The sequence below is a fragment of the Oncorhynchus masou genome, chromosome 1, assembly GCF_036934945.1.
Source record: "Oncorhynchus masou masou isolate Uvic2021 chromosome 1, UVic_Omas_1.1, whole genome shotgun sequence".
Taxonomy (NCBI): domain Eukaryota; kingdom Metazoa; phylum Chordata; class Actinopteri; order Salmoniformes; family Salmonidae; genus Oncorhynchus; species Oncorhynchus masou.
In genome coordinates this window covers 47,725,859-47,742,444 of record NC_088212.1, presented here as the reverse complement: position 1 = coordinate 47,742,444, position 16,586 = coordinate 47,725,859, and the positions used below count along the sequence as shown (strand labels likewise).

Below are 16,586 nucleotides of genomic sequence, written 5' to 3'. Positions count from 1 at the left end.
ACGTCACAGATCTTCATTGTAAAGGGTTTAAACACTGTTTCCCATGCTTGTTCAATGAACCATAAACAATTAATGAACAAGCACCTGTGGAACGGTCGTTTAGACACTAACAGCTTACAGACGGTAGGCAATTAAGGTTACAGTTATGAAAACTTAGGACACTAAAGAGTCCTTTCTCTCCTGACTCTGAAAAACACCAAAGGAAAGATGCCCAGGGTCCCTGCTCATCTGTGTGAACGTGCCTTAGGCATGATGCAAGGAGGCATGAGGGCTGCAGATGTGGCCAGGGCAAAAAATTGCCCGTACTGTGAGACGCCAAAGACAGCGCTACAGGGAGACAGGACGGACAGCTGATCGTCCTCTCTGTGGTAGACCACTTGTAACCATACCTGCACAGGATCGGTTCATCCATCACACCTGCGGGACACGTACAGGATGGCAACAACAACTGCCCAAGTTATACCAGGAATGCACAATCCCTCCATCAGTGATCGTTACTGTTTTCAATAGGCTGAGAGGAGGTTGGACTGAGGGTTTGTAGGCCTGTTGTCTGGTGAGGACCTGCCTTACATCACCAGCAACAACGTCGCCTATGGGCAAACCCACCATTGCTGGACCAAACAGGACTGGCCAAAAGTGCTCTTCACTGACGAGTCGTGGTTTTGTCTCACCAGGGGTGATGGTCGGATTCGCGTGTATTGTCAACTGAATGAGCTTTACACCGAGGCCTGTAATCTGAAGCGGGATCAATTTGGAGGTGGAGGGTCCGTCATGGTCTGGGGCGGTGTGTCACAGCATCCTCGGAATTGTTGTCATTGCAGGCAATCTCAATGCTGTGCGTTACAGGGAAGACATCCTCCTTCCCCATGTGGTACCCTTCCTGCAGACTCACTCAACCCCATTCCCCCTAAGAGAGGGAGGGATGAATGTCTTTAGAGTCCATCAGACAAGCAGAAGATGATTAATGATGCTATCAAGTTTGCGATGCACAATTCACTTCCTGTTAAACGATCAGACTATAAGCTGCCCATTACCCCACTCTTTTTCACCCTCCCTCATCCACCTCCCTCTTTTTCACCCTCTCCTGCTTCATTCTTTTTCTTTCTCCCCCTCTCTCACAATCCCCTTCTTCTCCTCATTAAATATCTTCCCCATCACTCTCTTTGTCTCTTCTCTTTCCCTCCTTCTCTGTATAATGTTCAGTAGTGTAGATCGGACCTATCTAATCCATCCACAGAGCTGTGTGTTAAAGTGTTAAAGATCAGACATCACACTACTATTAAGTGTCACAGCAGGATATCTGTCATGTCATCTCTGGGCACCAGGCAGGCCGGTGATGGCTGAATGAAAAGGTCAGCTCCACTACAGAGTGAGGGAAGAACTCAATTGCATACTCCTCGTGTCCACCCTCTATCCTTGTCTCCTTCTCAAAAACCATTGGAGGAGAAGGTCAGAGAGGAGGGACCTCTAGCTTTCTCATCCAATGGGTTTTGAGGAGGAGACGCGAGTATACAATTGAGATCTTCCCTGTGTCTCACACTAAAGAGGTACCAAATGTAAGCGGGATCTCTTCCATCCCTCCCACCAATCTTTCCTTGAAGTGATCACTGATGTTACATTGAGGAAGCTTAGATTGAGCATTCTAGTCTGATTCAGTATGGTTTTCCATGGGTAAGCAAAGCCCTTATTTTAAGATTGGATAGAACCTCCACTTAAACCTATGTATGCATCTTTCACCTATCCTAGTCATGCGAGGTCAGTGATTACTAATCAGTGACTATAACCCAACTCAGCTCTCCTACACATACAGTAGCTCTTCACAGCCCCAAAGAGAGCACTAGAGACAGCACTCCACACCAAACAGAAAGGCCAAGTGGTCTAGCCTCAACTACGGGTTTCAGTTTGTTGTTTGATTTTGTTTTATAAAACAATGCCCGCTTTGGAGCACCAGGATTTGCACACGAATCTCTCGCCCTCGCCTCTCTCTCTCCCTTTACACTGTGCCAGCTATTCTCCATACTGTCTGAGCTCTCCATTGTGATGTCATCTCATTAGTGAGTCATTCTATTCACACATTCTGAATTCCTCATCCCTCATTGTATTATTAGGAGGCCTGTTTACTGTTTGTAAATAAAGTTGTTATTATCACATAAGCATCATTAGCATTGTTAGTCTAAATTATTCATAAATTGACCTCGTCTTAATGTAATCACAAATACCAAAAACATTCCATAAATCTACAGTGAAGGCTTGACTGCTTTGGAGGGTAAAAAAATAAAACACTTCACACAAAACACTTTGTCTTGTTTTCATATGAGAGAATGTTAATCTCAGCCATATGGGCATGAGTCATTAAATCTCTGTTTTTCTTCATAATAAATTGTGGTTCTATTTCTATCCTTTTCCCTTCAGTGTAGCACCTGGGATTGTGTCTTTGTACAGAACATCTGAGAGACCAGAGCAGCAGAGAACAGAGCGGAACTAGGCCAGAGCAGCGGAGTGCAGAGTGCAGACTGATTAATACGCTTTTGATCACTGGGATATCATCAATTAGTAAACAACCACTTCAGACAGTGGCCCTCCCTCCATCTTTCTTCCTCTACATATATTCCTCTCCCCCTCTCTTCTGCTTCCTCCTTCAGCTTCCCCTCTCCTCACCCTACATCCGCTGAGCCTATCTACTGCCCCATCAGTAGACCAGGTCCGTCTATTGTTCTAGCTGCTCTAAGGAGGAAGTGATGTCAGGGTAAATACATAATAATATCACACTTGTTTTTACTGTAGCGCTGGGGTTGCTATGGTAAAACACTTCACTCCAATGGTTTCCTCATTCATATTGCCCCAAATATGAGTTATGGTAAAATAAACCAACCACATATTCATTGCTTTCCAACTCTCAAAGTATTTGAAGGAAGCCCAACACTATTTAAAGTTGTACCCACAAATGTGGTGCGGCTGTATGGGTGTTTGATCTGAAATATGCAAAAAAGTCTCTTCTCCTTGGACACATACTGTACACATTTCCCATTTCCTGCTGCTGCTGCCGTTCAACAAAACCTTAATTACCAAAGGGCATTTCTTGCTATTACTAATTAATACGTATGTTTAATTTCTCTGATCAACAGAGAAATTAGAGCACAGAGAACCGTGATCTCACCGTGCCAAGTGGAGTTAACCTGAGTTTTGGCTGCCTGTCCTCTATTGTCTACATCTCTCAGTCAGTGTTAGCCTGGGTCTTGGCAGTCTTGGCCTGACTGTGCTCTGGACTGGTGGACTGGGGTGTGGTGATGTGGAAAGAGAAAAAGGCCTGCCGGCCTAGCAGCCGTGCAGGAAGTGTTCTGTAAACGGTCCCTCTGCCTGCGTTTTGTGACATACTCTATCGTATATCAGTAGTAAGTCGTGCTAGCTCATTAAAAAAATTCACATTTCGTTAAAAATATTGACATGGGCTGTTGGATCAAAACAGAATTCACGAGAACATGTTTTCTAGCAAATTCGTTTAAATGTCAAAATAATTGGCTAGCTAACAGTCATCTGACAAGATCGCTAACTAGCTGTTTAGCACAACCACAAACTAATTCTTACACAACCAGCGAGCTAGCACATTATCTTGTCAAACTGTTAAATGACTAGCAAGCCAATGAGTAGCAAACAACTGGGACTGGAGAGTGGTGTCATGCATACGTACGCATGCACACACACACCGACTGTAGTCTCCCCTAGGTACATATCTTAAAATCTTTCTCTCTCTTCCCTTTGAGGAGTTAGACCAAATCATTGTAAACATAAAAACGTGTACTTATTTACTGTTTAATATCTAAAACAAAATTAAAGTCCTGAAATTGCATTAAAGGCAGTGCAGTCAAACATTTTCCAAATGTTTATATACGATTCCACACTGAGGTTGGAATAATACTGCGGAATTGTGAAAATTATTAAGGATGCACGATATGTCAGTGAACAATATCAGAATCGGTCGATATTAGCTACAAATGCCAATGTCGGTATCGGCCTGATGTCTAGTTTAACACCGATGTGCAAAACCGATGTCAAAGCTGAGGTGCATACCTATATAACGTAATGACGGCACGTAAAATGTTGCGCTACAGAGCATTCCTAACCTAGCCCACAATGTCTGCTGTGTAGATCGAGCAGTCAACAAGTCGAGCAGTCTTTTGAAAGAGTAAGAACATTTCAGTGAGACATCGCAAAGGTGAAATCTATTAAAGCCAAGATACTGGAATTCATTGCCCGTGACAATCAACTGTTCTCTATCGTGGGTGATGTTGACTTCGTCTACTGGTCGAGCACCGGTACACACTACCAAGTGCACTATTTTTCAGATATTGCCCTACCGGCATTACACAGTAATAGCTTTACAACATACATACTATGGAACGCCATTTGGGTCTTTGCGTGTCAAAAAAGATACAGTAGCACTATCAAAGCTGTACAACAAAAGTCTGCAAACACCGGCTATGAACGATGTGTTTTCAATACCGCGTTGGTAATAAAGCATATTTTGTTCGCCCTTAACTTCTGGGGTAGCTAGCTTTAGCTTGGTACCTAGATAGCACCAATACAACCAGACTGAAACCAATGACCAGTAGAAACTGTAGTCATTTTTATTTTTCTCAGCAATGATTTAGGAATCCTTGTGAGTAAGTATTAGCTAGTATTAGCACTTGTTGTTCATGAAAATAAATAGCTAGCAAGCTACTTAACCATGTTGCCCAAAGCTAACATTATAAGCAGCCAGCTAGCTTCATCTGGTTAGTGACGCTCGACCGGACCGGGTTATGTGAAGCTAACCACAATAAGAATTAGGCACAATAGTGGAATTTGCAGTTTGCGTTCAAAATAAAACTGTGTTATTGACAGTGATTCAAATTAATACAAATAGTAGAATAATGCCAGACTTGTATTTTGAAGGCTAACTACAAAGTCCACTGTTGTGGCTAAGCCTATTTGTGGCTAGCTTCACATAGATGGGTCTGACCAGCATTAACCAAATAAGAAATGTCTTATAAATTAGGGTTATTTTAAATGAGGACACCTAGCTATATAGTTAGCTAGCTAACTATTGCAACTAAAACAGACTGTTGTTTTGCTATGTTTTTGGGGAAGAACATGAGCATCCATGACCTATCTAGCTTTTGCTTATGACCAGCACTGTAGGTGTGCGAGACAACTTTACCAGCATCATAGCATACATACCGATGAATCGTTGTGACATATGAAGTACGAGTGATAGTGTAATTAATGTGTAATTACTACGGAAAAAATGCATGAACGCGTTGAATTATTATGTGACGCGCAGTCATATTCAGGTTTTGATTGGTCAACAAGCTTAATTGACACGTCCCAAACGGCGTTCCCATAGCAAAGACCCAAACGCCGTTTCATAGACATCCTGGTTGAGAATGAAACTGAGCAAATGAACGAAACAGCACAGCAAGTAAGTGAAATAAATATGTTTTGATTATGTGTTACTGGTAATGGGGACATATGTATATACCAACTAAATAACTTTTGTTCCGTGTGGTGTGGTGTGTGTGTCTAACCTTTATTTAACTCAGCAAGTCAGATAAGAACAAATTCTTGTTTACAATGACGGCCTACCCCAGCCAAACCCGGACGAGGCTGGGCCAATTGTGCGCCGCCCAATGGGCCTACCAATCACGGCCAGATGTGATACAGCCTGGATTCAAACCAGGGACTGTAGTGATGCAGTGCCTTAGACCACTGCATCCATGTGTGTGTGTGTTAACTATTTAACTGTACTACAATGCTTAAAAGGCTGCAAACATTTTTAATATCGGTTAGCGTTTTTGTTTTTGCACAGGAAAATATTGGATATTGTATCGCCCAAAAATGTCATATAGGTGCATCACAAAAAATTATGCTGTTTGAAAAGACAGTCCCAAATTTATACCAGTTGTGGTGGGATGGAGTTTTGGCCTGCCTGGTGACATCACTAGGCAGTTAATTAGTTAATAGACCAATAAGAAAGAGTTCTATACCTCTGCCAATAACAGCTAGTTCAGTTTTCTCCTGCTAGTCAGACCACTCCCAGACAGTCCTAGCGAAATTAGTTATTGAGAAATGTATTGCAAAGAAGCAATTTTTGTTTCTTTTTGACCAGTAAGGGACTTAATTGCTACTCAGATATTATTTGATACTGAGATAAAAACGGCAGTATTGGATCTTTAACATAAATAAATAAAAGTGTTTGAACACTTCAGATAAAAAGAATCACTCAAATCACTTATAGATACAAATAAAACCTGTGTGTTTTTTCTTTCCCCCAAGAAAACGCTGTAAAATAGCTGCTAGGTGTTTTTTCCTTCAAAGGAGCACCAGCATCGTTGTGAAATCTAAACAAAGACAGTAAAATTAGTGGTTGCCAGAGTAACAATTACAGGGGTAGTGTGTGTGTGTGTGTGTGTGTGTTCAGGGCCTGCATCCTCTGTGCCGGCACTAAAATAGCCAACTGCCCCTTATTCCTGTTGGATGGTGATGGGTTGAACACAGAAATTAATGTCATGTAATTATAGCTGAACTGAACAGAGAGAGAGAGAGAGCCATTCACTATTTGGAAAACAATAGATTAGTCCCAAATGGCACCATATTCTGGGCTCCCGAGTGGTGCAGCAGGCACCGCATCTCAGTGCAAGAGTTGTCACTGCAGTCCCTGGATCGAATCCAGGCTGCATCACATCCAGCCATAATTGGGAGTCCCATAGGGCGGCTCACAATTGGCCCAGTGTTGTCCGGGTTTTGCTGGGGTAGGCCGTGATTGTAAATAAGATTTTGTTCTTAACTAGCTTGACTAGTTAAATAAAGGTTAAATGAAAAACAAAATGTGCCTATATAGTGCACTACTTTTGATCAGAGCCATGTTCAAAAGTAGTGCACTATTTGGGAAATAAGGTGCCAGTTTGGACTTCTTTGTTCAACATTCGTTCAACACAGCTGCACATATAGGCCAACTGCATGCCATGGTATTCAGTGGCATATAGACGAAGGGGGGCTTTCCCCCAAAACCCAGTCAACCCACTAACAATTCCACTGTCCCTGAATGTCCCACCAGGAAGTAAGAATAATGAGTCCCAAATGGCACCCTATTTCCTTTACAGTGCACTATTTAGTGAATAGGGTGCAATTTGTGATGCAAACAATGGCTACTGTAAACCAATTACAGGGTTCTTACTCAACAGGTTGAGCAAAAAGGTCTTGAGCTGGGCTCGCCATTTGGTCATTCCTGTCCTCTCTGAGGGTATTTTAGGTGTGTGAACTAACGTGTGGAAGGAGGAGGAGGAAGAGAGGGAAGCTTCGGGTTGGAATGCAGGGGGGAAGAAGTGCAGTTGTTGTCCAAGATAATCTGCTACTGCAATGTAAATTGAACCTTCTCATCCCTGGCACGAGGGCAAGGGTGGTAAAGGCGCACGTGTGTGTGTGTGTGTGTGTGTATATACAGTGCATTCGGAAAGTAGCAGAGGGCAGAGCAGAACTAGGACAGAGCATCGGAGTGCAGAGTGCAGAGACTGATTATTATTAGGCTTTTGATCACTGGGATATCGTCAATCAGTAAACAACCACGTCAGACACTGGCCTTCCCTCCATCTTTCTTCTTCTATTCCTCTCCCTTCTGTATCCTTCCTCTGCCTACATCCTCTGATCCTATCTTCTGCCCCATCAGTAGACTAGGTCTGTCTATTGTTCTAGCTGCTCTTAGGAGGAAGTGATGTCAGGGTAAATACATCATAATAATAAAATCACAACACTTCTGCCCCAAACCATTATTCCTACTCCACCAAACTTTATAGTTGGCACTATGCAGTCGGGCAGGTAGCGTTCTCCTAGCATCTGACAAACCCAGATGAATCCGTTGAACTGCCAAATGGTGAAGTGTGATTCAGTGTTTCCGCTGCTCCAGATTCCAATGGCGGCGAGCTTTACACAACTAGCCAAAGCTTGGCATTGCGCATGGTGATCTTAGGCTTGTGTGTAGCTGCTCGGCTATGGAAACCCATTTCATGAAGCTCCCGACAAACAGTTTTTGTGCTGACGTTGCTTCCAGAGGCAGTTTGGCACTTGGTAGGGAGTGTTGCAACCGAGGACAGACAAGTTTTACTCGCTACGCGCTTCAGCACTCGGCGGTCCCGTTCTGTGAGCTTATGTGGCCTACCACTTTGCGTCTGGGCCATTGTTGCCCTTAGACGTTTCCACTTCACAATAACAGCACTTACAGTTGACATTTGACAAACTGACTCATATTGGAAAGGTGGCATCCTATGACAGTGCCATACTGAAAGTCAATGTTTGTCTATGGAGATTGCATGGCTGTGTGCTCAATTTTATACACCTTTCAGCAACGGTTGTGGCTGAAGTAGTCAAAGCCACTAATACGAATAGGTGTCCACATACTTTTGTGTAAACATGAAGAACATCTTCCTAATATTGAGTTGCACCCCCCTCCCTTTTGCCCTCAGAACAGCCTCAATTCATTGGGGCATGGACTACAAGGTGTTGAAAGTGTTCCACAGAGACGCTGGCACATGTTGACTCCAATGCTTTCCACAGTTGTGTCAAGTTGGCTGGATGTCCTGTGGGTGGTGGACCATTCTTGATCCAGACGGGAAACTGTTGAGCGTGAAAAACCCAGCAGTGTTGCAGTTCTTGAGACAAACCGGTGCGCCTGGCACCAACTAACATACCCCATTAAAAGACAAATATTTTGTCTTGCCCATTCCCCCTCTGAATGACACATATTGTATACACAATCCATGTCTCAATTGTCTCAAGGCTTAAAAATCCTTCTTTAAACCTGTCTCCTCCCCATCTAAGCTGACTGAAGTGGATTTAACAAGTTACATCAATAAGTGATCATAGCTTTCACCTGGATTCACCTGGTCAGTCGGTCATGATGGTGTTCATAAAGCAGGTGTTCATAATGTCTTGCATACTCTGTCTGACAGACACACCCACACACCCAGTATGTATAGGGCAGTTCCATGAGTGTTAGTGGAAACCTAACAGCTGATCTTGGCACACCGTCAACTCTGACTGTGTGTGTGCGCGTATGACACTAACTGTTATCCTGTTACGCCTCGATCACACCTACACACCTCATTACGCAAAATGGTATGCAGCATCATCTAGATGAATCCAACGTATGCCCCACACAGAACGCACTGCAACTCCCTCTGCAACGCAATGCTGCAAGGCAAACGCAACGTTTCATTGGAAATGAATATACTTCTGGTGTACAAAAATGCAATGGACGTTGTCGGTGTGATTAAGGCATAAGAGAGTCACGGCACTGCTCTTCATGGCAACAACCCCAGACCATCCAATCAGAATTCTGCACCACCACTAGATCCGGCCAATCAGAGATCAGATGGCTCCGAGCAATTTGGTGCAAATGTGTTCCCCACGAGGGGTTTGATTTCAACACCAGCATGCCTTTGGCCCCCTGTCCCATGTCCTTTGCCTCACCAAAGAGAAATGCTTACCAGTAAGCGTATATGAGTGCTAGCTCCAGTCAAAATACACTCACCACCAGATTATTTACACAGATAAGAGGAACAGCTCTCCTAGCAGGGAGGGAGCTGAGAGTTGAGTTGAAAGGCAACAGGAGGGAGGACATGTGGGCAATGTCCCACAAAGCACCCTATTGCCTATGGGCCCTGGTCAAAAGTAGTGCACTATATAGGGAATAGAGTGCCATTTGGTACTCAGAGGAATCTTTAACTCTGTCCACTCCCTCTCCATGAAATGATGTGGTGGAGGGTGTGTCAAGTTGGACTACATGCAGTGGTCTAATGTACTTAAGCAAAAATACACAGAAAAAATATATAATTTTTCAATGCCGATGCGAAGTTGCTGGATATTGGCCGGTACTGGAACACGCTGTGGTACACGTCAACCCAGAGCATCCTAAACATTCTCAATGGGTGACATGTCTGGTGAATATGCAGAACTGGGACATTTTCAGCTTCCAGGAATTCTGTAAAGATCCTTGTAATGATCAGGACGTGCATTATCAGGCTGAAACATGAGGTGATGGATCTCGTCAAGGTATCTCTGTGCATTCAAATTTCCATTAATAAAATGTAATTATGTTCGTTGTTTATAGTTTATGCCTGCCCATACCATAACCCCACCGCCACCATGGGACACCCTATTCACAATGTTGACATCAGAAAACCACTAGCCCACACAACGCCATACACGCTGTCTGCCATCTGCCCAATTGAAACCGGGACTCGTCCGTGAAGAGCACACTTCTCCAGTGGCCATCAAAGGTGAGCATTTGCCCACTGAAGTCAGTTACGATGCTGAACTTGAAATGCAGTCAGGTCAAGACCCTGGTGAGGATGACGTGCACTTCCCCGAGACGATTCCTGACAGTTGCTGCAGACATTCTTCAGTTGTGCAAACCCAGTGTCATCAGCTGTCCAGGTGGTTGGTCTCAGACAATCCCACAGGTGAAGAAGCCGGATGTGGAGGTCCTGGGCTGGCGTGGTTACCCATGGTCTGCGGTTGTGAGGCCGGTTGAACATACCGCCAAATTGTCTAAAACGACGTTGGAGGTGGCTTATGGTAGAGAGGTTAACATTCAATTAACAGCTCTGGTGGACATTTCTGCAGTCAGCATGCCAATTGCACGCTCCCTCAAAAGTTGAGACATCGGTGGCATTGTGTTGTGTGACATAACTGCATATTTTAGAATTGCCGTTAAATGTCCCCAGCACAAGGTGCACCTGAGTAATGATCATGCTGTTTAAGCAGCTTCTTGATATGCCACACCTATCAGGTGGATGGGTTATCTTGGCAAAGGAGAAATTCTCCATAACAGCGATGCAAACAAATTTGTTGACAAAATTTGAGGGAAATAATATTCGGGGATCTTCTATTTCAGCTGATGAAACATGGGACCAACACTTTACATGTTGCGTTTATATTTGTCACATGTAAATTAAAAAGTACTACTTAAGTCGTTTTTGGGGGTATCTATACTTTTCTATTTATATTTGACAACTTTTACTCCACTACATTTCTATAAAAATATGTACTTTTTACTGCCATACATTTCCCCTGACACCCAAAAGTCCTTGTTACATTTTGAATGCTCAGGCAGGAGAGCAATATGGTCCAATTCACGCACATATCAATTTAACGCATTGTCATCCCTACTGCCTCTGATCTGTCGGACTCACTAAACACATACTGCGTTTGTAAAGGATGTCTGAGTGTTGGAGTGTGCCCGTCTGTCTGCAAAAAAAACAAAAAAACAAACATATATTAAGCAAACCATGCGGCATAATTGTAAGGAATTTTATGTATAGCATTTACTTTTACTTATGACACTTGAGTAATTTTTCCATCCCTGTACTTAAGTACATTTAAAACAGGATACTTTAAAACTTTTACTCAAGTACTATTTTACTGGGTGACTTTTACTTGAGTTATTTTCTATTAAGGTATCTTTACTAGGGATGCACAATATATCGGTCAACATATCGGAATAGGCCGATATTAGCTAAAAATGCCAACAGTGGTGTTGACCTGATGCCTAGTTTAACGCCGATGTGCAAAACCGATGTCAAAGCTGACGTGCATACCTATATAACGTAATGACGGCATGTAAAATGTTGTGCTACAAGTGCAACACAGCAATCTTAACCTAGCCCACAATGTCTGCTGTTGGATCGAGCAGTCACCAAGTCGAGCAGTCATTCGAAAGAGTAAGAAAATTTCAGCGAGACTACTCAAAGGCAAAATCCATTAGCACCAAGATAATGGAATTCAATGCCCTTGACAAATCAACCTCTCTGTCATGGGTGATGTTTTCTTTCGCCGACTGGTCGAGCACCGGTACACGTTGCCCTACCGGAGTTACACGGTAATGGTAATAGTGTCACTGCTATTAGCTTTACGACACACAATGGAACGCCGTTTGGGTCCTTGGATGTCAAAAAAGATCCATCAAATAACACGATTTGACAAGTCAAAAAAACACTTTGACGCATTAAATAGGCTTTTAATTTGGAACGTCAAATAACACAGTTCTATTATAGAATGTTGTGTGTTCTGAATTTGCATGTGCAAGCCAAGCGTCACCACTAATATCTGTAGCACTGTCAATGCTGTACAAAAAAAGTCTGCAAACAAGCAAATACCGACCACGAACAATGTGTTTACAATACCACGTTGGTAATAAAGAATTATTTGTTCGACCACAACTTCTGATGGGGTAGCTAGCTTTAGCTTGGTACCTCGCTAGCACCAATACAACCAGCCTGAAAACAATGACCAGTAGAAACTGCAGTCATTTTCATTATTCTTAACCAATAATTAAAATGATCTAAAACATCAGTATCAGTATCGTTTTTTTTGGCAAGGACAATATCGGAATCGGCCAAAAATGTCATATCGGCGCATCACTAATCTTTACTTTTACTCAAGTTTGACAATTGAGTACTTTTTCCACCACTGATTACATGATAACCTCTAGAAAGGTAGTAATATGTAGTAACATGAATACATTCTAACATACTCGGTGTAGCAGGTAATATTTATTGCAACAGTAATTTCTTCCTTCAACTGTCCCTTTAGAAACCCTACTCCAGTTTGTGAGCATCCTAATTATAGTCCTAATTGAGTGCTGGGGGACTGATCAGATTGTGTGTGTGTGTTGGTCAGTGGTGTGTGAAGGGGGGGGTTGAAGCCAAACAGCTCCCTGGGAGATTAGAACTGCCACGGTGGTTTCTATCCTATGGCCTTCTGGGGGATTACTGCTGGGACCACCTGCTCCACGCTACAGAGGTCAGCAAGACACGAGCCCCCCTGGCACACACACACACACCCATCCTTAGGTCTGCTCTGAACACGTATCTCTCAAATGTGGGACCTTGAAGCAACACACACACACACACACACACACACACATATATATATACATACACACAAAGTAGGCCTACATACTGTACTCACATGTGCAAACATTCACAAGCTCTCACATGCTCCTCCTACAGACTCACACACACACTGTAACACACACTCTTCCCCTCAGAAGGACACATTGAAAATCAACGTGCATCTAGTTAACATGTATTATCACCTCCTGGAAATTCAAATAAAGTTCTACTGTATGACTGAAGTCCTCACCCAATAGAGAGTGACTACTGTAACAGACACTACTGTAACAAACACACTACTGTACTTTAACAGCTACTCACTCTAGAATAGAGCGATAGTTCTTGTCGATACAGCTGGGCAGATAGAACAGTGGCACCCATTGAGCCTGTGTGGAGGGTTGACAGTGACTGTATAACAACTATCCACTCACCACAAGCTATTTCAACAAACAAGCAAGATTTGTCTCAATAGCTAAATTGTTCCATCTTTAAAAGCCTCTATAAGGCATATAGGCTATGGATTCTTCAGAAATGTGTGACAGTGCTTGTGAAGACGTAACAAATGTGCAATAAAGCCTGCACAAGTAGTTTCTTTAAAGTGGGTCTGTAAAACGTTTTATTGGATTTAGAGTATAGTGATAATCACATGCTGAAAAGACAGGATTTAATACTAGACTGATGAATAAGATATTCATCAGCACTAGCCTGTTATTACTGAATTAATACAGTAGCCGTGTAAACAAATGCCATATTGAGGGTTGAGGGGACTGGGTTTTATGAGGTCAGCAATGTGATCATCATCAACCCGTTACACACACACACACCTATACTGTAAATACATACATATTCACCGACATACACACACACACGCACCCAACGCGTAATGGTTGACCGCTCCAGCGATCCTCATCATAGCAATCTGTGTACCCTAAGCTTATCCCCTGCTGGGGCCAGACAGACAGACAATACTGAGCCAAGTACAGAGAGCCTTTGGGGTGCGTCTGTCCACACACACACGTCTGCATTGATGTGGCCTAACATGAAATTAGGCTACACACACACTTATTTTCAAATGAATAGACATTTAAACTTGAAAGATTTAAAAGTGACAGAATAAAAATAGTCAAATAATATTCTATATCACAGGAATCTAAACTGTGTGTAAATTATGCACAACTACTTGACAACAAGTGCCAATATTTGAATAATTCAGGCGTCATTCTTATTGGCCGAGAGGGCAAAACTCAACAGGTGAATTCACAAGGTTATAAACGTTGGTTGCTCCATACGTAGCAAAGGTACAGCCACCCGATCACCCCCTCATGACCGTAAAACTCCTAAAAATATATATGTATTACAAATACCTACAGCATATTATTGGTACGCAGCGGGTTAAGATACAGCGATACGGTATGTTAAAAGTTACAGTCTGTAATGGTAAAACAAACTACAGTTGACTTACTCCGACATGTTCGCCCTTGCCTGGATACACAGCCACTCTTCCGCCTCCTTTCACAGGCATTCTGCGTTGTAAAAGTTGTGAAACACTGTGGCCTTATGTTAAACCGTAAAACAAGTGTCTTAATTATGGCTTGTAGAACTGGTATCTCTTAAAATATACCCTATCCTAGTCTCTAAAATGGAACATGGCTTGTGACTGCGGTCCTAAAAGACTTCCCTAGCTCGCTGCAATTCCTCCGGCGTCAACTCCCGAGATCCTTAAAAATTATTGCTGTGATATCGATGGGAACTGAAACGTTCTTACCAACAACTGGGGCGTATTCTATCCATCAATGTTTCATAAACGGAAGCAAACGGAACGAAACGGGGAGGGACCTAACTGAATTTGTCCTATACAAACTCTCGTTTTAATTGCAAAACGAAACGTTTTACAACTGTTTGGCGGAATAAATGCACCTCAGAGGAGACTTTGAACTCAGTTAGCCTACTTTATGAATACCGAGATGAAATTGAGGGCTCTACTAATGTTGCCCATTTCTATTTCAATTTCAATGGTCGTCTACAAACGGATTGAATAACTGACATGTTAAATGGGCTATTTTGTGTAATCATATTCCGACATAGGAACGTTTTGTACCTATTTTGTACGATAATATTGTATTCAACCCCCTCTGCCAGAGTGAACTCTTCCGGATTGGACACATTGATTTAACTGTTCTCTAAAAGTTAACAGAAAAAAAACGGTATTTACATACAGACAGTCAAATTCTAAGAATTAATTGGGGGCCTTGAAAGCCTAGTTTAATAGTAGAGTTTCAATAAATACGTATTTTTTTATGATAAAACATAGTGGTCTGTCCTCTGTCTATCTAATACAGCACAACAGGAGAATAGTTAATATCGCAAGCTTCTGCATTATAATGAAAATATATCATTCAAAAAGGTTCAACTAAATCCTGTAAGCCAGACAGTCTTATTGAACTCTAATTTTCCCTCCAGAATGGATGAATAGAATATATCCTACACAATTCATGCATCTTTGGACTGCAGGGTTGTGACAATACTTTTAAGCAAACTGGAGTCTGCATTTGATTCTAAAACTGTTATTTATCTCCACAGCTCCATTTACAGTGATGGCGCCAGAGAGGATGGCTGCCATCTTATCAGCTCTTAACCAACCATGCTATTTTGTTTGTTTTTTCGCGTTGTTCGTAACTTGTTTTGTACATAATGTTGCTGCTACCGTCTCTTATGACCAAAAAGAGCTTCTGGATATCAGAACTGCGATTACTCAACTCAGATTAGACAAAGAGCTTTTCTTCAATGAGTCAGACGGGAGGGATATACTACAGACACCCGACCAGGCCCAGATCCTGGTCATTCGCTGGAGAAGGAAACAGAGATTTCACGGAAAAAGAGCAGGATGCCTTGTGAGGATCAGGCGAGGAGTGGCTAATCTTCCTTTGCCTTCCGTCCTGCCAGCTAAGGTTCAATCGCTGGAAAATAAATGTGACGAACTGAAAGCACATGTATCCTACCAACGGGACATTGAAAACTGTAATATCTTATGTTTCACCGAGTCGTGGCTGAACAACGACATTAAGAACATACAGCTGGAGGGTTATACACTCTATTGGCAGGATAGAACAGCAGCCTCTGGTAAGACACGAGGGAGGGGCTTATGCATATATGTAAACAACACCTGGTGCACGATATCTAGTGACCAGGGACTTTAATGCAGGAAATTTTAAAACATTTCTATCAGCGTGTTAAATGTGCAACCAGAGGGGGAAATAAATTCTAGATAGTCCGCACACAGAGACGCGTACAAAGCTCTCCCTCGCCCTCCATGTGGCAAATCTGACCCTAATTGTATCCTCCTGATTCCTGCTTACAATCAAAAATTAAAGCAGGAAGCACCAGTGGCTCAGTCTATAAAAAAGTGATCAGATAAAACAGATGCTAAACTACAGGACTTTTTTGCTAGCACAGACTGGAATTATGTTCAGGGATTCTTCCGATGGCATTGAGGAGTACACCACATCAGTCACTGGCTTTATCAATAAGTGCATCGAGGACATCATCCCCACAGTGACTGCACGTACATACCCCAACCAGAAGCCATGAATTACAGGCAACATTCGCACTGAGCTAAAGGGTGGAGCTTTCATGGAGCGGGACTCTAACCTGGAAGCTTAT

The 16,586-nt window shown here is 42.7% G+C and overlaps 1 protein-coding gene across 1 annotated transcript in view; it reads right to left on the bottom strand.

The window, feature by feature from the left end:
• The window catches only part of LOC135545638 (tight junction protein ZO-2-like), a 106,358-nt gene extending 91,649 nt beyond the window's left edge, over positions 1-14,709 (bottom strand). Inside the window, exon 1 of the mRNA XM_064973413.1 lies at positions 14,389-14,709. Coding sequence (XP_064829485.1) covers positions 14,389-14,448 — 60 coding nt within the window. The 5' untranslated portion in view covers positions 14,449-14,709. The remainder of the gene's footprint in view (positions 1-14,388) is intronic.
• Positions 14,710-16,586: the final 1,877 nt, after the last annotated feature.